Source organism: Gopherus flavomarginatus, chromosome 2, assembly GCF_025201925.1.
Source record: "Gopherus flavomarginatus isolate rGopFla2 chromosome 2, rGopFla2.mat.asm, whole genome shotgun sequence".
Lineage (NCBI taxonomy): Eukaryota > Metazoa > Chordata > Testudines > Testudinidae > Gopherus > Gopherus flavomarginatus.
In genome coordinates this window covers 154,680,330-154,698,939 of record NC_066618.1, presented here as the reverse complement: position 1 = coordinate 154,698,939, position 18,610 = coordinate 154,680,330, and the positions used below count along the sequence as shown (strand labels likewise).

Genomic DNA, 18,610 nt, shown 5'->3' with positions numbered 1-18,610 from the left:
CGTGCCTGAAGTGCCTGGGGGAATCGCACAGATCTGACAAGTGCCGCATCTGCAAGGCTTTTAAGCCAAGGACAAAGAAGGAGAGGGATCAAAGGCTCCAGACTCTCCTTATGGAGGCGGCACTTGACCCGGCGGCTTTGCAGGCTGTGATCTCGGCGCCGGCACCGGATCGCACCGGCACCGAGAAGACTCCCCGGCACCGACCTTCTCCGGCACCGGGGACAGAGCCTAGGCTGTCGAAGTCTATTACTCCGGCCAGGCAGACCCGACTGGAGCGCCCGGCCACAACATCGGCCGCGGCGCCGCCGGCACCGTCGACTCCGAGCCCGGCGGGTCCGTCGAGTCCGGTGCCGCCAAGCTCCCCCATGACATCTGGGGTTGAGATAGTGGTGCCATCCACACCAGAGACCTTCGCCTCGGCACGGGACCTCATAGCCATGACTGAGCCCACTCAGCTGCCACCCCCGGTACCTCCGGTGCGGGTCGTGTCCAGAGGCAAGCCTATGATGTCGGCACCGTCTCGGGACTCACGTTCTCGATCCAGGTCCCGACGCCACGGTCGCTCCAGATCCCGCCGCTGCTCGCAGTCCCGGCACCGCTCCCCTCAGCGGTACCGGTCGCACTCGCGGCGCCGGTCGACATCAAGACGATCGCGGTCGGTCTCCAGCCGCCGATACCGGCACCGCGATTCCAGGAGCCGATCCAGACATCATTCGCCGCACCGGTCGACCTCCCGGCACCGAGCTGGTGGCAGGTCCCGGTCCCGGTCGACCTCCCGGCACCGAGCTGGTGGCAGGTCCCGATCCCGGCACCGAAGCGGCGCCCGGTACCGGTCCAGATCCCGGCACCGTGACAGAACCCGGTCCCGGTCCCGGCACCGATATGACTCCCGGCACCGGTCCCCGGCACCGAGAAGATCGTCCGTGCCGGCCCGCGCAGACCCTTACCATCCAGGGTCCGCCCCGCCATGGCCCTCTAGACAGCCGTCCGTATCTTCGCTAACGGACAGTGGGTATGCGCTGGGCACCGACCAGCAGGCGGCGCTGTTCAGCGATCCGCCACAGCAGGACCAAGGCCCGCAACAATGGGGATTCTGGACACCCTGGGCATATCATCAGGCCCAGGGCCCCCAACAGCTCCCTGCTAGGCCGGCGACTGCGGAGCGCAGGGCACCTGAAGCCTCGTTGTCTCGCCCCCCTCCCTCCCCGGATGGGGAGGAAGGGTCCAAGCATCAAGACTCCGCTTTGGCTCCTGAGGTAGAGGCGAGGGCCGAAGGAGACCCGCCGTTAGACACTCTCTTGCCGGGGGTCTCCTCATCCTCCTCCCTGGATGAAGCGGTGGCTGGGACCTCCTCCAACAGCCCCCCCCCCGCTGGACCTCAGGGCGCACCAGGACCTCCTCAGGCGAGTAGCTCAAAATCTGAGTCTGCAAGCCGAGGAGGTCTCGGAGATAGAGGATCCAATTGTGACCATCCTCTCGGCGGACGCTCCCACCAGAGTCGCCCTGCCGTTCGTACGAACCATCCAGGCCAACGCCAACACCATCTGGCAGTCTCCGGCCTCCATTCCTCCCACTGCGAAGGGCGTCGAGAGGAAGTACATGGCTCCTTCTAAGGGCTACGAGTACCTCCACGTGCACCCGACTCCGTGTTCCCTGGTGGTCCAATCGGTAAACGATAAAGAGCGTCACGGCCAGGAGGCTCCAGCCCCCAAATCCAGGGAGGCCAGGCGGATGGACCTCCTCGGCCGTAAGGTGTACTCGGCTGGGGCGCTGCAGCTCAGGGTCTCCAACCAGCAGGCCCTGCTGAGCAGATACGCCTTCAACTCCTGGGTGGCAGCAGATAAATTCAAGGAGCTGCTGCCACAAGATGCTCGCCAAGAGTTTACGGCCATCTTGGAGGAAGGCAAGAAGGTCGCACGCACGTCCTTGCAAGCCTCTTTGGACGCTGCGGACTCGGCTGCCCGTACCCTCGCGTCGGGGGTAACAATGCGTCGCCTCTCCTGGCTGCAGGTTTCTGGCCTTCCGCCGGAGCTCCAGCACACTATACAGGACCTTCCTTTCGAAGGCCAAGGCTTATTCTCGGACAAGACAGACCCCAGACTCAAGAGTCTGAAAGACAACCGAGTTATCATGCGGTCACTCGGGATGCACACACCAGTGACGCAACGCAGACCCTTCCGGCCGCAGCAACAGCAACAACAGCGCAGGCCGTATTCCCAGTTCCGCCAGCGGCAGGACCTTAACAGGCGCCGCGGCAGGAACGGAAGGCGCAGGCACTCGGGGAACCAAGGGGGGCAGAACCAAGGCTCCTCTAAGCCCCCGCCTGGACCTAAGCCTTCATTTTGAAGGTGCGCCCGAGGGCGCAGTAACAGTTTCCCCAATGGATCCTTCCCCCCCGTTTTCCAACCGCCTTTCGTTTTTCCTCCCAGCGTGGTCCCTAATAACATCAGACTGCTGGGTCTTACGCACGGTGCAGTCGGGATACCGCCTGCAGTTTGTTTCATTTCCTCCTCCCCGCCCCCCTTCCTCGTCCCTCTTCAGGGACCCCTCTCACGAGCAATTCCTTCGGCAGGAGGTGCAGACGCTCCTCGGCAAAGGAGCTATAGAGGCGGTGCCGGAGAACGAGAAAGGCAAGGGGTTTTATTCCCGCTACTTCCTGATCCCCAAGGCCAAGGGGGGCCTCAGGCCTATCCTCGACCTGCGAGAGCTCAACAAGTACCTGGTGAAGTTGAAGTTCCGCATGGTATCCTTGGGGACCATTATCCCATCCCTGGATCCGGGAGACTGGTACGCCGCCCTCGACATGCAGGACGCGTATTTTCACATTGCCATCTGGCCACGTCACAGACGTTTCCTTCGCTTCGTTGTGGGGTCTCTTCATTATCAATTTGCAGTCCTCCCATTTGGCTTGTCCACGGCCCCGAGGGTGTTTACGAAATGCATGGCAGTTGTGGTGGCGCAGCTTCGGCGCAGTCGTATCCACGTGTTTCCGTATCTGGACGATTGGTTGATTCGGGGCACGTCGGAACAACAAGTCTGCAGCCATGTCCGCGTGATCACCGACATGTTCGCCACTCTGGGCCTCTTGGTAAACACAGACAAGTCCACCCTGGTTCCCACACAAAGGGTGGAATTCATCGGGGCCGTCCTGGACGCCACTGTAGGCAGGGCCTTGCTGCCATTGCAGCGGTTCCAGGCCTTGTCGGCGATCGTGCAACGGCTGCGGACAGCCCCCTTAACGTCAGTGAGGACATGTCTAACCCTGTTAGGCCACATGGCGGCTTGTACTTTTGTGACCGATTACGCTCGGCTCCGCATGAGGCCTCTCCAGTTGTGGCTCATCAGTCATTACAGGCCGACAAGACAGCCGCTAGATATGTTAATCACAATCCCCCAGAGGGTATTAGATTCCCTCGGCTGGTGGCTAGACCAGTCGGTGTTATGTGCGGGTCTCCCCTTCCACCCACCTCAGCCCTCGGTGTCCCTAACAACGGATGCCTCAGATCTCGGCTGGGGGGCCCACCTAGGGACCCTGAGGACGCAGGGCCTGTGGTCCCAGGAGGAGGTGGGGCTACACATCAACATGTGGGAGTTGAGAGCGGTCCGTCTTGCTTGTCAAACGTTCTGTCATCAGCTTCAGGGTCGCTGTGTCGCGGTGTTCACCGACAACACGACGACCATGTATTATATCAACAAGCAGGGCGGCACCAGATCCTCCTCCCTGTGCCACGAGGCGATACGACTCTGGGACTTTTGTGTAGCCCACTCCATTCACCTCATGGCTTCCTTCCTCCCCGGAGTACGGAACACGCTGGCGGATCGATTGAGCAGATCCTTCCTGTCACACGAGTGGTCCCTTCGCCCAGATGTCGCCCTCTCCATCTTCCGGAGGTGGGGTTATCCCCGTGTGGACCTCTTCGCGTCCAAGGGAAACAGGAAGTGCCAAGCGTTCTGCTCCTTTCAGGGCAGGGAGCCCGGGTCGATAGCGGATGCCTTCCTCATCCAGTGGTCGACCCACCTGTACTATGCGTTTCCCCCATTCCCTTTGGTCCACAGGGTCCTTCTGAAGGTGCGCAGGGACAGGGCTCACGTGATCATGGTAGCCCCGGCATGGCCCAGACAGCACTGGTACTCCATGCTGCTGGACCTGACCATAGCCGACCCAGTTCCCCTGCCCCTTCATCCGGACCTGATTACCCAGGAGCACGGGACCCTCTGTCACCCGGACCTGCAGTCGCTGCACCTAGCGGCGTGGCTCCTGCGTGGCTGACTGGCTCTGAGCTGCGCTGTTCCACGCCGGTGAGGGAGGTGCTCTTGGGCAGCAGGAAGCCGTCCACAAGAGCGACATATTTGGCCAAATGGAAGCGCTTCTCCTGTTGGTGCGTGGAGAGAAATCTCCGCCCTATTGGAGTTTCGGTAGCCGACATCTTAGACTACATTTGGTCCCTCAAAGGGCAAGGTCTGGCCATATCGTCGTTGCGAGTCCACCTAGCAGCTATCTCCACCTTTCACCCGGGTGCGGATGGTCGCTCTGTTTTTTCTCACCCGACGGTGTCTAGATTCCTTAAGGGGCTGGAACGTTTATACCCTAACGTCCGTCCCCCTGCTCCAACCTGGGATCTTAACCTGGTGTTGTCCCGGCTCATGGGGCCCCCCTTTGAGCCGTTAGCTACTTGCTCCCTGCTTTACCTCTCTTGGAAGACGGCCTTTCTAGTAGCTATCACCTCAGCTAGACGGGTGTCGGAACTCCGGGCTCTTGTGGTAGACCCCCCATATACGGTCTTCCACAAGGACAAGGTGCAGCTGAGACCACACCCTGCTTTTCTCCCCAAGGTGGTCTCAGCCTTCCACGTCAACCAAGAGATATTCCTCCCGGTTTTTTTCCCGAAACCTCACTCCTCAGGCAGGGAGCAGCAGCTCCACTCGCTTGATGTCCGTAGGGCTCTCGCGTTCTACGTGGAGAGGACCAAGCCCTTCTGCAAATCCCCCCAGCTTTTCGTGGCAGTAGCGGACCGCATGAAAGGGCTTCCTATCTCCTCCCAGAGGTTGTCCTCTTGGGTAACGTCCTGCATCAGGACCTGCTATGACTTGGCCCATGTCCCTACGGGCCGTGTGACTGCGCATTCTACCAGGGCGCAGGCGTCGTCGCTGGCTTTCCTCGCCCGTGTGCCCATCCAGGAAATCTGTCGGGCAGCGACCTGGTCATCGGTCCACACCTTTGCTTCCCACTACGCCCTGGTCCAGCAGTCAAGAGAGGATGCGGCCTTCGGATCTGCAGTGCTCCATGCCGCGACTTCTCGCTCCGACCCCACCGCCTAGGTATGGCTTGGGATTCACCTAACTGGAATGGATGTGAGCAATCACTCGAAGAAGAAAAGACGGTTACTCACCTTTGTAACTGTTGTTCTTCGAGATGTGTTGCTCACATCCATTCCACACCCGCCCTCCTTCCCCACTGTCGGAGTAGCCGGCAAGAAGGAACCGAGGAGCGGGTGGGCCGGCAGGGATATATATTGGGCGCCATGGCGGCGCCACTCCAGGGGGCGACCTGCCGGCCCACTGGAGTTGCTAGGGTAAAAAGTTTCCGACGAACGTGCACGCGCGGCGCGCACACCTAACTGGAATGGATGTGAGCAACACATCTCGAAGAACAACAGTTACAAAGGTGAGTAACCGTCTTTTCCAGCACCTGTGCAACTGCAATCTTTTGCCCTATGTGCTATTCAGATTGACAATAAAAACTGATGAAGACATGATGATAAAGGAGCTACGCAGAGGCTTACAATGACTAACTAAACAAGTCAAGGGTGACATTTTACGTCAAATTACAGCCAGATGAATCTATCGCCTTTCAAAGAATCTGCAAGATCATCTATGAATTCATTATTAAACATTTGACATTCAGCTGATTCACAAGATTAGCCCAGCTACTTGTGTGCAGACGCTGTGTTGCATTTTAGAGAGAGGCCTAATAAAACCCACGTTGCTACATGATTCAAACGTACCTCATTAAAGTGCCTTTGAAAGCTAAACAGTCAAAAGAGGGGGCTTTATGGCTAAGAAAAAGTGATGTGTCACACACCGATTTAAAAGTGTCTAGGGATTGAGAAAAGGGATTTCAAAGGTGCAATCAGTTACTGACTTAATTGCATAGTCAGTCATAGAATAATAGAACCATAGAGTTAGAAGGGACCGCAAGGGTCATCTAGTCTAACCCCTTGCCAAGATGCAGGGTTTGTTGTGTCAAAACCATCCAAGACTACCCAGTCTCTTTTTGAAAACCTCCAATGAAAGAGCTTCCATGACTTCCCTAGGCAGTTTGTTTCCTTGTCCTACTGTTCTTACAGTTAGGAAGTTTTTCCGGAGTTTTAATCTAAATCTGCTCTGCTGTAGTTTGAACCCATTTCCTCTTGTTTTGCCCTCTGTGGCAAGAGAGAACAACTTTTTTATGGCAGCCTTTCAAGTATTTGAAGATTGTTATTATGTTCACCCATAATCTCCTCTTTTCCAAACTAAACATGCCCAATTCCTTCAGCTTTTGCTCATATGGCTTGTGTTCCATCCCTTTGATCACCTTTGTTGCTCGCCTCTGGATCCTTTCCAGTTTCTCTACATCCGTTCTATACACTGGTGACTAAAATCAGACACAGCTGAAGCCTAATGAAGTGCTAGGTAGAGTGGTACTATCATCTCCCATGACTCGCATGCTATACCGCTGTGAATCCCACCCAAAATTTCATTTGCTTTTTTCAACAGCACCGCATTGCTGACTCATGTAGCGATAGTGATCCACCATGACTCCAAGATCCTTCTCAGCAGTGCTGCCGCTGAGTCAGTTATCCCCCAGTCTGTATTTGTGCATTTTGGTTCAAACAGTGCAAACAAAAAAATGAAGCCTCAGTTCCTGATTGCAGGCAGTAACAATTTTATTAGCCATATAGGTGGAATAAAGCTTTATCCAGATTTACTGTTTCCTCTCTGATTGCTGTTTGCACATTGAAGAGCCTTTAAACTTCTCACTTAGCTGCATAGTATGACATTAATGGCCCTCTCATTTTGCTTGCTGAATTCCAGCACATCCCATGACAGCACGGGGGGTCAAACTGAAAGCGGGTGTGACAGCAGGGTGTGCAGGTGGGTGGACAAAGGAGTTGGAACAGAGCTGAAGTTAATAAACCTCAAAATATTCAGAAAAATGATTGGAAATCCTACTCAAATATGCTCCCTAGGTGAAATTTACCCCTGTGCACAAGGCCAGCACAAATTTGCACCACCTAAGTCCTCAAAATAGAACTTCAGTGGTGCATAGGTCTTCTATTGGCTTTCTGCACAGGAGGCAATTGTACCCTATATGTATTCAAAGTCAGAGCTGACTACTTCACTGACAGAAATAAGTGTCTTTTTTCCCTTCATTTAGGCCTGGTCTATACTGGGGGGGATTGACCTAAGATACGTCGACTTCAGCTACACTGAAGTCGACGTATCTTAGGTTGACTTACCTCGCATCCTCACGGCGCAGGGTCGACTGCCGCCACTCCCCCATCGACTCTACTTCCACCTCTATCCACGATGGAGTACAGGAGTAGACAGCAGAGCTATCGGGGATCTACACTAGACACGATAAATTGATTCCTGATAGATCGATCACTACCCGCCGATCCGGGAACTACAGGATTTTATTTTTTTAAAACTTTTCCTTACAGGTCAGGTTTTCAACTTTTTTGTTTGTTTTTTACATTTTTGTTTCTCTCCTCTGGACTCTCTCCAATTTGTCCACGTCTTTCTTAAAGTGTGACACCCAGAACCGGACCCTGTACTCCAGCTGCTTCCTCACAGTGCCTAGTAGAAAAAGACCATTGCTTCCCATTTCTTACATACAACATTCCTGTTAATACAAACAAAGAACAGGAGTACTTTTGGCACCTTAGAGACTAACACATTTATTTGAGCATAAGCTTTCGTGGGCTACAGCCCACTTCATCGGATGCATAGAATGGGACATATAGTGAGGAGATATATGTACATACAGAGAACATGAAAAGGTGGGAGTTGTCCTACCAAATCTAAGAGGCTAATTAAAAGAAAAAACTTTTGAAGTGATAATCAAGATAGCCCATTACAGACAGTTTGACAAGAGGTGTGAGAATACTTAACATGGGGAAATAGATTCAATGTGTGTAATGGCTCAGCTATTCCCAGTCTCTACTCAAGCCTAAAATGATAATGTCTAATTTGCATATTAATTCAAGTTCAGCAGTTTCTCATTAATACAACCTGGAGTGACATCAACCTTTTCACAACTACATCACACTGTTGACTCGTATTCAATTTGTGATCCACTGTAACCCCCGAGTCCTATTCAGCAGTGCTGCCCCCTAGCCAGTTATTCCCCATTTTGTAGTCGTGCATTTGATTTTTTCTTTCTAGAGGTAGTACTTTTCATTTGTCTTTATTGAATTTCATCTTGTTGATTTCAGTCCAATTCTCCAATTTGTCAGGGTCCTTTTGAATTCTAATCCTGTTCTCCAAAGTGCTTGCAACCCCTCCCAGTTTGGCATCATCTGCAAATTTTATAAACATCCTCTCCACTCCATTATCTAAGTAATTGAAAATATTGAATAGTGACAGATCCCTATGGAACCCCACTAGATACGTCCCTCCAGTCTGACAGTGAACCATTGATAACTGCTCTATGAGCGCAGTCTTTCAACCAGTTTTGCATCTACCTCATAGTAATTTCATCTAGATCATATTTCCCTAGTTTGCTTATGAGAATGTCACATGGGACTGTGTCAAAAGCCTTACTAAAATCAAGCTACATCACGTCTACAACTTCGCCCAATCCACTAAGCCAGTGGCCCTGTCAAAGAAGAACCACTAACCTAAATCTAAAGAAGCAGCTGCAGACAGAGGTGTCAAGTATACATACTTCACAAGAAGTTACCTGCACAGTCATTGATGTTTCTGCAGTTCTTTGGACTGTACATTGGCTAGTACGCAGTATCGTTAAGGAATTTTTGACCAATTTCAGAATCTCATTGAACACATGCTAGCAGCAGGTGGTGTATACCTTGTCTTTGAGGGGTATAAAAACTTCAGCACAAAGAGTGTCACAAGACAGAACTACAGGAGCAAGCAGAGTGCATCAGTTGTGTACAAATACACAGCTACCGCCAAAGAAATTTGTTAGGTTATGTTGTTTTGCCATGGTTTGCTCTTAGCAAATACACGTTGGCTATTACTTATAACCCTGTTATACTCTAGGTGCTTACAAACTGGGCTTGCTTCATCAGCTATGAATGCAAAAAAAAACTGTGTGAGCCCTGGCACCTATTTCATTACAAATTAAGCACTATGTGGACCCCATCTCTTCCAGCAGACCTCCTTCCCAAAACAGCATCCCATGTTTCAGAAGCCAAAGTCCTCCCATCAACACCATCTTGTAGCCGTGTGTCCCTGCTTGGACCCTTACCCTCAACTGGGTAAGCCACCTGCACCCCAGCCCTTTCATGCTCACTCCCAAAGCCTTGTAGTCACAGCTGATTGGCTCAGGGTCATAGCAGGCAGTATCATCAGTGCCTATGTGGATGAGTAGCATGGGGTAGTAGCTAGAGGGATGGATGAGCCTCAGCAACCTTTCTGTAATGTCTCAGCCATGGGCTCTAGGCAAGCACAGATCTCCCAGGATGTCAGGTCAGCAGATGGATGCCTCTGACCACCCCAGAAGGGAGTCCCTGACCACCAGCACCCTATGTTGCTTCCTGTTGGATGTAGTGGTCATGATCTCCCAGCCTTGGGGACAGGTGGCAGCTCCTACTCAGCCACTGGGATCTGCTCCTGTCCTTCTGTTGCCAGTACAACATACCAGTTCTTCACCTCAGTGGACAGGGGACCGGCGGTGGGGGGCAACAGTGTCTACTGCTGAGTGAGCCAGCAGCCAGTTTCCTCCCCATAGAGCAACTGATTCTCCTACCTACTCCTGTGCCACTGTAGTCCATCTGTGGCTAGCTAGCATCCTCTATTCCAGATGTTTCCAGGTGCATCCTGCCAATAAAATCCTCGCGCTCCTGGAGGCTGCGCAGATGAGCCACCTCCTCCTGCAGCTCTTACCTGCTTCTGGAGGGACTCCACCAACAGACACCTTTCTCACAAGATGGTTCCCCCAGCCTGGCTTTCATTGGTAGGGGCATGCAGGTTGCATTCCCAGCAAGTCGAAACAAGGTCCTGGGCAGAAATCTCCAGAGTCAGGAAGCCTGTCTGGCCAGGACCCCCACAGGTGCAGTCAGAGGAAGAGCTAGCAGTGATATTGGCAATGTGCCATTTTCCTCCCATTGCGGGTTCTTCCTTGTAGAGTATCTGGAAGTTAAGTGGGGGGAGGGGAAACTTACCTCTCTGCCTTCCTCCACTGGTGAACTAGACTGGCTCTTTGCAAACTGACTGCTGAAGACCTAGATTGCACACTTCTGTATAAAGTCCCCTAGCCTGCAAGCAGGCCCAGGAAAACCCAGGAGAATTTTAACACTGTTTTCAACACACTAGAATTAGAATCCAAATTATTGTCATGTACAAGCATTGCCACCTCACCTATCTTCCAGACCAATAAACTGAAACACTGATCTGAGTTCAGAGCCTGGAGACCTTCTGCTACAAACCTGTAGCCATGCTGGAAACTGACCACTGATGCCATATACTTATTCCTACTCTTTCCTTTCATCTCAGCCAGTTTCTAGTTCATGGTGGTAGTTTACTTCTCACCATCTGATGTAACAGTTGTTTCTGAGGGACTTTGTCAAAGACTTTTAAAAAGACAAAATAAACTGTATTAACTAGTGAGTAAAGGAGAACCAGGGCTTTCTTAGCTCACATAATAGATTGAAGAAGCATTATTTTTCTAGGCAGGAGCCGTGCTGGCTTGTCCTTTCCTAGCTCGGTGTTTATAATTCCGTCTGTAATTATCATTTTAACTAATTTACCTGGTATTGAATTCTATCACTGGAAGAATTTTAAACTGGAATCTGGGAAATGACTGTGCAGATAGCAAGCACTGCTGTGTTCCCAGTTGCATAGAAATGAAATGCTGCACAGCACCAGACTTGGGCAGCAGGTTCTTACCAAAAATCTAAAGGGAGGTATCTGTGGAGCCCTTGCAATGCTTCTGCCCAATCCTGTGTAGCGCTGAGTGGTCTCAATTCCATTAAATTTGGCAGCGGTTAAGAATGCACTTATTACCTTTCAGGAGCAGGCCTCCTTATCTGCTGTAACAATTAGCTCCGAGCCTTGCTGTAATGCTGTGGCACTTGAAGATATTTTCCACAGGAGATGATAATCAGCCTGATTTTTTCAGAGCACCTGCAGCTCCCGTTAACTTATACTAGAAATTTGGCACCTCTGAAAAAAACAGGCACTATATTTGCAAGTAAATAATTTTTTTTAAAGCGACTTGCACAATCCACTTTCATAGACTCTAGGACTGGAAGGGACCTCGAGAGGTCATCGAGTCCAGTCCCCTGCCCTCATGGCAGGACCAAATACTGTCTAGACCATCCCTGATAGACATTTATCTAACCTACTCTTAAGTATCTCCAGAGATGGAGATTCCACAACTTCCCTAGGCAATTTATTCCAGTGTTTAACCACCCTGACAGTTAGGGTTCTGTATACCTAAGTTCTATTATGCATGAATTTTACATAAACATCATAGCTTGTAAAATGTTTGCTGATTGACTGTCGCATAGGGTTTGTTCATTCTTTAGAAGACAATTTCGCATCCTCTGGCAAATGTGGTATAGAAATTATTTACAGAGGGCACATTTTGAAATAGACTTAACAGCTTTTTGTAAAGCAGTGTTCTTGTGACCAACTTGATGGCTAATATGCCAAGCATCCTTTAGATTACATATACAAGTTACAGACAGAGATGAATCACTCCACTTGGGGAATATAAACCATATTCAATTCTGTACGTTTTTATTCCCCCCCCCCCCCCGCATCTACTGAAAATAAGTTGATTTCAAGTGTATTTTCCTAGCTGTAAACCATCCCTTGCTTTGCTGAGACTACATAGCTGGCGCTGGTTGTGTCAATCTTATAGGGTACGTGGAATTCCGGTACATGTTTTCATCCTCGATGCATGGGCTATCTTTAGGTTTGCGGCTTGAATGGGAAGCATTTGTCCTAGCCCTTACTGGAATGAGATACTTAATTTAACCCACGCGATAAGCTCTTGTCTTGAAACATCACACAACACTCAAAACTGATTCCTCAAGCACACAAATCTGGATTGAAATACCTGGCTGAAGTAGATGAATGTTTTCACCCACCCACCATTTCATCTAATTACTGATGCTAGATCCAATCGCAAGATAACAAGTGATTTTGTAGTGTTATCCATGTTTCTCGACCAAAGGGAAAAAAGAAACAGAGGCTACCCTGAATCCACATTCCAAAGAACAATAACTCATGTGAGATTTGGCATCAACAAATGAATCAGATAATTCACTGCCCTCAGCATCTTATTGTGTAATACTGCGGCCTTTACTATATTTGCCTATTGTCATTGCAGATTTCCTTGATCAGTATCTTTTTTCCCTCAACTCACACATCTTCGAACTGCCTGAGCCTAATTCTTGTGTGATGCAGCACCTAAGAACATACATACTGATACCACATGCACTAGAGTTTCTGTACATTAAATTTAATTAGTTATTTAGCAAGCTACCAGGTACAATTTTCAACAGCACCTTAAAAGCCCAAGAGCCTTTTTGGAAAATGATTTAGGTACTTGAGAGACTAAGGTTATGTCTACACCAACACTTTTGTCAGTATAAATTTTGTTGCTCAGGGCGAGGTGTGAAAAAACACACCCCTGAGCAACATAAGTTACCCTGACAGAAGCCCCGGAGTGGACGGCATTAAGTCAGCAGGAGACGCATTCCTGCTGACATAGCTACCACTACTTATTAGGAGTGGGTTAATTGCATCAATGGGAGAGCTCTCTCCTGTCGGCATAGACTGGCTACATGGGAGCTCTTACAGTGGCACAGAGCAGCGGCAGATTTAGAGTTAGTGGGGCCCTGTGCGCAGCTTCATTTTCACCCCCTCCCCACCCAGGACCCAGCCAAGAAAAAGAACATTCTCTTTTATCTCCTCCTATATTATAAGTAATGGAAAGGAATAGAAAATAAAGTGAGGTACCTTGATTAGGGCAGGGGGTTGGGGTGCTGGAGGGGGCAGGGGAGCGCTGCATACTTCGGGTGATGCAGCTCCCAAAGCGATCAGCACACACACCCCTCCAGCAGTGGGTTCTAGGCGGAGGGAGGTCCGGGGGATCTCCATGTGCCACTGCCTGCAGGCACCACCCCCGCAGCTCCCATTGGCTGCAATTCCCGGCCAATGGGAGTTGCAGAGTTAGTGCTAGGGGTGGTGGCAGCGCACAGAGAGAGAGACAGAGACACACACACAGGGTCTGCAGGGACATGCCAGCTGTTTCTGGGAGCAAAGCAGCATGGAGGGAGGAAGGCAGAGTGGGCAGGAAACTGCATTTGCCCTGCTGATGGCAGTCTCTGCACTCCCCTTACGGGGAGGGGGCAGCGGGTCTCGGTGCACTGCTCCGTACACTGCCTCCCACCCCCGCCAGGGGCACACAGAGATGTGCCACCTGTCAGCCATTTCCGGGAGCAGCATGGGGCCACCAGCCATGGCATGCAGGCATCGTGCCTGTCTGTCTGAGCCCTGCTGCACTGCTGGCCGGGACTCGGGGGCAGAGTGTCAGATATTTGTCCTGCATTTTGGGGGGCCCATGCCACCCCACAGTTTGTTTCATGGTAAATCCGCTCTTGGCACAAATGTATCAGTACAGCTATGCTGCTCTGAGTTCTCAAGTGTAGACATGGCCTGAGTCTTATTACAAGTCATGGGATGCAGGCTGCTAAGTCACTTAGGAGCTTTTGAAATTTAGATCCACTGTCTGAGTGCTAGATTAAGCAACTGACAAGATCCCATGATTGTTTACAGTGTTATTGTAGCCATGTTGGTCCCAGGATATGAAAGAGACAAGGTGGGTGAGATGATATCTTTTATTGAACCAACTTCTGTGGGTAACAGAGACAAGCTCTTCTTCAGGATGTGAACATGAGCTGTGCGGAGCTCCAAAACTTGTCTTTCCCCAACAAAAGTGAGTCCAGAAATAATTCTATAGTATTTGTGTGTGTCAAAGTCTGGAATGTTAATTCAACAGATGTTCAGCCCCTGGCCTCCAATAACCTACTTGTGTTCCGTTAACTGAAAATACTCATTGGCAAGTAGTGCAGATTTTCCAGTTTTCTTTAGGAAGGTTCTCTTTACAAACTAGTTATCTTTGCAGTCAATGGTTATTTGAGAACTGTGCACTAACTGAAAAAACAAGCTACTACTAGAGCGTCACATTTATAATGCTTTGAAGCCAAAGGATCTCTTTCCACAGTGTTGCTCTGTAGGTACAACACCCCTAAAATACAGATACTTTTGAGATGGAGGAGAACCACGAACTACATAATATTTGGGGAGGGAGGAATTTGGGCAAAGATCTTAGGGCAAACAAAACCCATCTTCTTTTGCAGAAAATGCAATGGGATCTTCATTTTCCATGCAGAGCAACTATGATCTTAAGACAGTTCTTTTCAGCCTGTGGTCCACAGACGCCTGCAGGGCCACAGACTATGGTTGTCATTACCGTAGATGGGTGATTTTTCAACATGTGATGCATGGACCTCTGAAGGTCCACAGACTAAGATTTCCAAAGGGGTCCACACCTCCAATCAATTTTTTTAGCTGTCTGCAAATTAAAAAAGATTGAAAACCACTGCCTTAGGATAATGTTTTCCTAATTGCAGGTGGCGTTGCCATTTGGGGTTTGAGTCTCCTCTTATTTCCACCAGTGTAACTCCATTGAGTTCAGCGGAGTTACTTTGGATTTACTCCAGGGAAAAGTGAGAGGAGAATCAGGCTCATTCTCTCAAGCCCGGCATGATAAAGAGATTAAACTTGTCAATGACTTCCCGTCTCCTCATCATTAAAAACAAGCTAACAAGTCTTAAACTACATTTCACAAGCTGTAGATGAATGAGTAATGACATCACTGTCAATTGCCTTCAGAAATTTCCATTAACAGTTTGCATTTTACTTTTCAAGTCAGTCTAATTCTAACAAGTTAGCCAACATGCCCTCAGCAAAAAAATAATCTTACTTGATCTCGATTCTAATTACTGCAGAACGTGCAGATGAGGAAAAAGAACAGAAAGAGGGAAATTCTAGAACATCATTCTCTCTATATATTGAATTTTAGATACCAAGTGTCAGCAAAGAACCACAACATTTTCTAGGAAGTACCAACAAATGAAATGTATCATCATTTTAGAAAGGAGTGAACTGAGGCAGAGACAGGCTCTGATTTGCCCTCAGTCACAGAGCAAGTCAGTAAAAAAATCTTCTAAAGCAAAACCCAATTCAGCTCCGGGGCAGATTGGCAGAGGCCCTGGAGGTTTTTTGCCTTCCCCTGCAGTGTGGGGCATGGGTCACTTGCTGGTGGATTCTCTGCAGCTTGAGGTCTTCAAACCACAATTTGAAGACTTCAATAACTCAGGCATAGGTTAGAGGTTTGTTATAGAACTGGATGGGTAGGGTTCTGTGGCCTGCTTTGTGCAGGGGGTCGGACTAGATGATCACATTGGTCCCTTCTGACCCTAGAATCTATGAACCTAAGTCCTAACCTCTAGTCCTTTTCTTTAACCACTAGATCACAATTCATCCCTCCACTGACCTGCGTTTAAACCCTAAGTGCTAGTCTGGACATTTGCTTCCTTGCCTCAGCAACACATTGGCTGGTTGCTGAATTTGTGTTCTGAGAACAAAATGTAAGCGAGAGGCTGGTATGTGCTGGCAAGCCACAGAGAAAACAGGTGTATCCATCACTCACCATAAGCTGCACAAATCACAGGACAAACAGAACAGTGATAGATAATAGCATTTTCCATCCCCAACTTTGTAATCAAAGTAACGTTATTTCAACAATCCAGTTGCCTTTAGTTAACACATTTGTACTCAGCTCTAAAATTTGCACAAGTCAGTCTCAGAACAATATAAAGCAGCAAATATTGAATAGAACCTTTTCCAGACAGAGGGTTAAATACTGGAGGTCTTTAAATAGGCTTTCTCCAACTGAAATCAGGAATATGGTTAAGATCTATCATATCTGGCCCATAGATATCTCATGCATGTTCAACTATAAATATATCTCATGTAATTGGATTATACCATGCTGTTTTAAATATAGATTTTAGTCTGAAATGAGGAAATCAGGAAAATTAAATGAGACAGTGAAGTGAAATTGTAGAGGGAAAGACTATAGATTTCCTCTGATTAAAAAAGAAAAGAAAATAGCCACAGGCTTCTCTGGGGCTCAATTAAAACAGACCTTTTCATTAAGCTAACAGCATTTTCCTGAAGAGAATTATCAGGCTGGGTGGGGGAGGGAGTTATCTCTTATCTCTAGTGCTTTTTTAAAAAACTGGTCATTATCTCTTTTGCCATATTTGGGGAGGAGAAATCAACAGAATGCTAAGGCAGCTGAAGGAACTGCAGCCATGGGTCTCAACCCGGGTACATGTACCCCTGGGGGTACGCAGAGGTCTTCCAGGGATACATCAATTCATCTAGATATTTGCCCAGTTTTACAACAGGCTACAGAAAATGCACTAGCAAAATCAGTACAAAAGTAAAATGTCATACAATGACTTGTTTATACTGCTCTATATACTATGCATTGAAATGTAAGTACAATATTTTTATTCCAGTTGATTTATTTTATAATTATATGGTAACAATCAGCAATTTTTCAGTAACATTGTGGCTGTCACACTTTTGTATTTTTTGCTCTCATTTTGTAAGCAAGTCGTTTTTAAGTGAGGTGAAAGGTGGGGTACACAAGAGAAATCAGACTCCTGAAAGGTTGAGAGCTACTGAACTACAGAACTTTATCATATAAAGTGTGAGAGCCCCAAACGCTAGGGAACTGAATAATAAATGCTCTTATTTTTTTCATGTCCCATGAGCCAGCTCTTTCACATATCCTGATTTCCCCCCTCTCCCAGATCCATCCAGAGCCTCAAAACTGGACTGCTGCAGAATTATAGCCAGGCAGGTTGGACTGAGGTCTTTATAGTCTAGTGCCTGCAGCCTTATGTTTTATGACCTGTTAACTAAAGAGGAGCAAGGACCGGGTTAAAAAAAAATCCACCCATGCTCTGAAAACAGAGGTGGTGACTGTTGCCTGTAGTTGAGAATCCCACCACCAACTCCTGGACCCCTTTCTACCACCACCCTACTCACGCAGCCCTTCTGGCTCATGCTCCTTGGCAATCCCAACTGGTCTCACCTGTCCACGGCGATGGCTGTCATAGAGTAGATGCTGGCAAACACTGCGGCGATGGGGAAGAAGTTGTGGAACTTGCAGTAGAGCAGCCCATAGTACCACTCGTTGTGGATGCCATAGGTGAAATTGACGACGGTGTTGAAGGCGGCCATGGAGGCTTCTGCAAAAGCCAGGTTCACCAGGAAATAATTGGTCACCGTCCTCATCCTCTTGTGCGCTAGGATGATCCACATCACCACGATATTTCCCACCACCGCCACGATCACAATGAGAGAGTAGGCGACAGCCCAGAGGGTGATCTGCCAAGCGGGCTGCGCGAACTGGTTGGCATCGGATTCATTGACAGACCTGTTGTGGGACAATAGATAGGTTATGTTCTCCTCCGCATACAAGTCATCATCCATCTTCCCCTCTCTCCTCCGCTCCAAGAAAATGCGGTGTGTGGGGGAGAGTCCTCCTTGGCCAGCGGTGCTAGAGCCAGATGGCAACTGGTCATGAAGGTTTGGGTTAGGTGGAGCGAGAGGGAGTCGGCTACAGCTGTAGCACATCTGTCATTGTGGGGCACATCTGTAAATTCTGTCTCTGGAGCCTGCCTCCGTGGCTGATTGTTCTCCAAAGGAAACCGGACAGCTATCTCAGTCGCTGATCAAGCTACAGCTATGCGCAGGGAGAGGTAGGGGAGTTGTTTCTCATCACCTCTCCCTCCGAGTCCCAGCGCCGGGCTGGGCTTGAGAGGGGTTTTATATAGGCACCGCTGACACGTCAGGGGAGCTGGGCAGAGCCGGCGCTCAGAACCCTCCCTCCCAGCTGCGGCGCAGCAGCTGGGCAGATGTGGCCGCGAGGGCATCACCTCTGGAGGGGACCTTCCCCGCAGCCAGCCAGGGGCGAGGGGAAAAGCTCGCTCGACCAGGATCCTGCTAGAGACGTCAGGATCTGGGGATCCGGAACCCGAATATGGCTGGATCGGGGTGCCGCGAAGCCGGTTCTTGCAGCGCTTGGGCTGGGTGGTTTCGATGCAGTTTGAAGGCAGCCAGATTCGGGAGGCTGAAATCGGGTCTTTCCGCCGGCTAATCCTTGGAGGAAGAAACCTGGTTCAGCCTCATGCTGCATTAGCTGGGCAGAGGTGGCTGCTGGTGCCTAAATCTGGTCTCTACCACCCTCTCTGGGGGAGTAGTAGTAAGCGGTGCAACACCTGGCCAGATG

At 49.6% G+C, this 18,610-nt stretch overlaps 1 protein-coding gene across 2 annotated transcripts in view; it reads right to left on the bottom strand.

Moving 5' to 3' along the window:
* The window catches only part of TACR1 (tachykinin receptor 1), a 114,772-nt gene extending 96,644 nt beyond the window's left edge, over positions 1 to 18,128 (bottom strand). For both annotated transcript variants that reach the window (XM_050940092.1, XM_050940093.1), the window contains exon 1: positions 17,411 to 18,128. In XM_050940092.1, coding sequence (XP_050796049.1) covers positions 17,411 to 17,955 — 545 coding nt within the window. In that variant the 5' untranslated portion in view covers positions 17,956 to 18,128. The remainder of the gene's footprint in view (positions 1 to 17,410) is intronic.
* Between the last annotated feature and the right edge of the window lie 482 nt (positions 18,129 to 18,610).